At 39.2% G+C, this 3,543-nt stretch overlaps 1 protein-coding gene across 1 annotated transcript; it reads left to right on the top strand.

The window, feature by feature from the left end:
* The first annotated feature begins 48 nt into the window (after positions 1 to 48).
* Positions 49 to 2,913, top strand: RPS16 (ribosomal protein S16). Its single transcript, XM_005419194.2, has 4 exons — positions 49 to 146; positions 855 to 951; positions 2,530 to 2,577; positions 2,715 to 2,913. The coding sequence occupies exons 1-4, from the start codon at positions 117 to 119 to the stop codon at positions 2,858 to 2,860; spliced, it is 321 nt and encodes a 106-aa protein (XP_005419251.1). The 5' UTR covers positions 49 to 116; the 3' UTR covers positions 2,861 to 2,913.
* The last annotated feature ends 630 nt before the right edge of the window (positions 2,914 to 3,543 follow it).

The raw sequence follows: 3,543 nt of genomic DNA, 5'->3' as shown, positions 1-3,543 counted from the left end.
GTGCAAAAATGAAAATCTGTATTAATACACCTTTGGATTTTTAGAAAACTGCAACGGCTGTTGCCCACTGCAAGAGAGGGAATGGCCTCATTAAAGTTAATGGAAGACCTCTGGAAATGATCGAGCCCAGAACTCTGCAGTATAAAGTAAGCATCCACCCAACCTCTGCCCTGCGTCCCTTTTTATATGTGTAGTTGCTTCACTCTGGAGACAAGTCCTTGTCCTACTGAAAGTACCAAATTTTTGGTTGCTTACCTAAAATACAAATGCTGTTACGAAAATTCAGTAAACTGGGTGTCTGTGATGGGGGGGTTTTGCTTAACAGGTTTCACTTAATGTGAAGTATTTTTTGCACTTCCTATCTACTTCCTGAACTAAAATGGGTGACTTCATTTTAAAAAGGTTATTTAGAACTTCATACAATAGCTGCTGAATAATGTTGACAGAATCTGAAACTCTCTAGATAACTATAAAGTATAATAAATAGTGAAGAAAACTACCTGCAAACTACTTCAGGTCTTCAGTTTTAATGAGCTTGACTTATTTTTTGTATGTAGTTATGGCATTCTAGCTAGACTATTCTCTGGTTCTTAATTCCCATGTACACGTGCTTTGCTACTAAGATACTTGAAACTTAAATAAACCAAAGATTTAGTAAATATGTCTTATGACAGCACTAGTAGATGTCAGAGAACTCTGCAGGAGGTGTACTTGACCTGGATGTGTGCTTTTAAAATCAAGGCTGCGTTTTTCAGAAGATTCAATGACATTACATTTGGTAAAGCTACTACAAGCTCTTATCCTTGTTACAAGTGAGGAATTTGTAACAATTTTCTTTGTGCTTTGTTCCCCAGCTGCTTGAACCTGTCCTCCTCCTGGGGAAGGAACGGTTTGCTGGTGTTGACATCAGAGTCCGTGTGAAAGGTGGTGGCCACGTAGCACAAATCTATGGTAAGGTTTTGGGTGGGATTTCTGGGATGGGCTGGAATGGGTAAAGCCACTGTGGTGAGTTGACACTGGCTGGATGCCCGGTGCCCACCAAGCTGCTCTATCACTCCTTTCCTTATCTTGATGATGAGGAGGAGAAAATAAGGATCAAAAAACCTTGTGGGTCAACATGAATGCAGATTAATAAAGTAAAAGTAAAGGTTGTGCACTGAAGCAAGGGAAAACTAAAGGCTTCCATCACCAGGCAATGTTCAACCACTTCCCGGGAAGTGGGGCCTCATTACCTGTAGCAGTTGCTCTTCCTTTCGTTTTACTGCTGAGCAGATATCCTCTGGTATGGAATATCCCCTCTGGTCAGTTGGGATATCAGCTGTCCTGGCTATGTTTCATCAAGATCTTGCCCGCTCCTAGCCCTATGGTGATGGAGGTATCTTGTAGGCACAGCCCTGATGCTGTGCAAGCACTACTTGGCTGTAGCCAGAACACAAACCAAATGAGAGCTGTCACAGGAAAATCATTTCAGTCAGACCCAATGCAGCCATTTATTTAAGAGGCTTAAGTTTGGAACAGTGACTTGCCAGACTGTTCTTTCTCCACTGTGCAAATGTAGTTGATTATATTTTTATGTGCAAAGCTGCAACAGAATAAGCTGAGTGAAGCAAAATGAAGTTTTGATGAATTGCGCCAGAACTCCCTTTACATTGTGAAGTGACGAGATAATTTAAAGGCAGCTGAGCACAAGGATTTTAGGAGAGGTTTAGCATTAGAAATTATATCCTTAGTTGTGTATTTCCATGTTGCTCAGAAGCATCTTTCCAGTATGAGCAAAGCTAGGCAGTTTTCTCCTTGTGGGGAAGGCTGGGAATATATTTGCATTAGTTCTTCTTAAGAGTTCATCTTTACAAGAGATAGATTTGTTCTGCTCTTTATTTGAATGTAGTTAGTGAAGTGGAGCTGAGGCTGCATAAAAAAACAAGTGAATTTCGGGCCCAAACTTGATAGCATTTGTTTTTCAGAACATTCATGTTTTCATCAAAATCCTGATGTTAATATTTTCACAGTTAAGTATAACAACATCCTGACAGTTTCTCCCATTTTCCTGGTTTGAGTTCTGATTACTGTTACTGTGCTAGTTTGTATTGCCATGTCCCAGCACTCAGACCGTCCTCTTGTCCCTTTTGCATCCTTAGTCTTCCAACACACAGTCAGTTTTATCTTTGTTGAAAAGTATAGACATTTCAGAGAACTGTGTTTCTAAGATTTTGAAAGTTGACTGCTTTTAGATAGAAGATGAACCTACATTAGTACTCAGGAGAGAAGGTGATCTGACAGCCCTTGTGCAATTTCTTGGCTAGCTGGCAGCTGTCAAATCGACAAATGAACTGTGGGTGGCCTCTTGGAACAGATTTCTTGAGATTTGCCAGAGTAAGGGTCACGTGGACTATGTGGGAGGGGATATTCAGGAAAGAAAGGACAATTTGGCAGTGAACAAAATAGCACATTTCTCAGATAACTGGCACTTTGTGTTTAGATTTTAAATAGATTTGCAGTCGTTACTGATCTTTTATTTTTGTTTAACAGCTATCCGTCAAGCTATTTCCAAAGCTTTGGTGGCTTACTATCAAAAATGTAAGTAACTTTGATTGTTTTATTAGCTTTAAGTGGAAGTGTATGGCTTTTGGTTGTTTTATTGCAAAAAGTAATAATATGGATTTGTTCCATGTGAAACTGCTTAAACCAAAGTTTTTTTTTTCTTTTTTGAATAGATGTTGATGAAGCTTCCAAGAAAGAGATCAAGGATATTCTTATCCAGTATGATAGGACCCTGCTTGTTGCAGATCCTCGCCGTTGTGAATCCAAGAAATTTGGAGGACCTGGTGCTCGTGCACGCTACCAGAAGTCTTACCGTTAAAATTGGTCTCTAGTCATATGGCAGTCAATAAACACAAAGAATTTGATAATTTTCATGTTTCTAAATTGCCTTTTCTTGGGTGGGTAAATAGATTTTTTCACTGTGTGTTAACATGGGTACACAAAGGGATTTGTGTTACAGTAGAATCAGAGGGTCAATGGCAGTTCTTTTTTTGTCCTTTCATAGTAACTCTGATAGGGTTTTAGGAGTAAAGAATATCTTTCTTCTGTTGAGGAATGTGTGGTTATTCAAACATAAAGAAGGCTCACATTCTGGATTCATTTCATGTTCATGGTTCATGGACCGTTTCAGTCTTTACCCTTCAGGTAGTTAACGTTGTCAAAACCAAAATAATTACAGGGGCAGGGGAGGGGAGTTGTGTTGAGCTCTTGCATTACTAGCTAATGCAGACACTGAGTTCTGGACTAGTACATCTAAATGTAGAAAACTTAAAATACTTAGAGTGTTTTGTAAGTATAAATCAGAGATTTTATGTTTTAAGATTAGGTCTGAGTGATTAGTCCTTCAACCATATGTTCACACAGTACAAGCCGAGAGGAGTAACTGCTAATGTTACAAGCTAGGTGAGGCAATTTGAAAGCCTTGGAGGAAGAAAGGGTGAAAACAGTGAGTTGGAAAGTAATTTTCAAAAATTTGGCTACAAGATGTGCATATCAAGTGTA

The sequence above is a fragment of the Geospiza fortis genome, unplaced genomic scaffold (assembly GCF_000277835.1).
Source record: "Geospiza fortis unplaced genomic scaffold, GeoFor_1.0 scaffold166, whole genome shotgun sequence".
Classification (NCBI taxonomy): Eukaryota; Metazoa; Chordata; class Aves; order Passeriformes; family Thraupidae; genus Geospiza; species Geospiza fortis.
The sequence above is the reverse complement of the archived record's forward strand: the minus strand, read 5'-3'. Positions and strand labels throughout refer to the sequence as shown.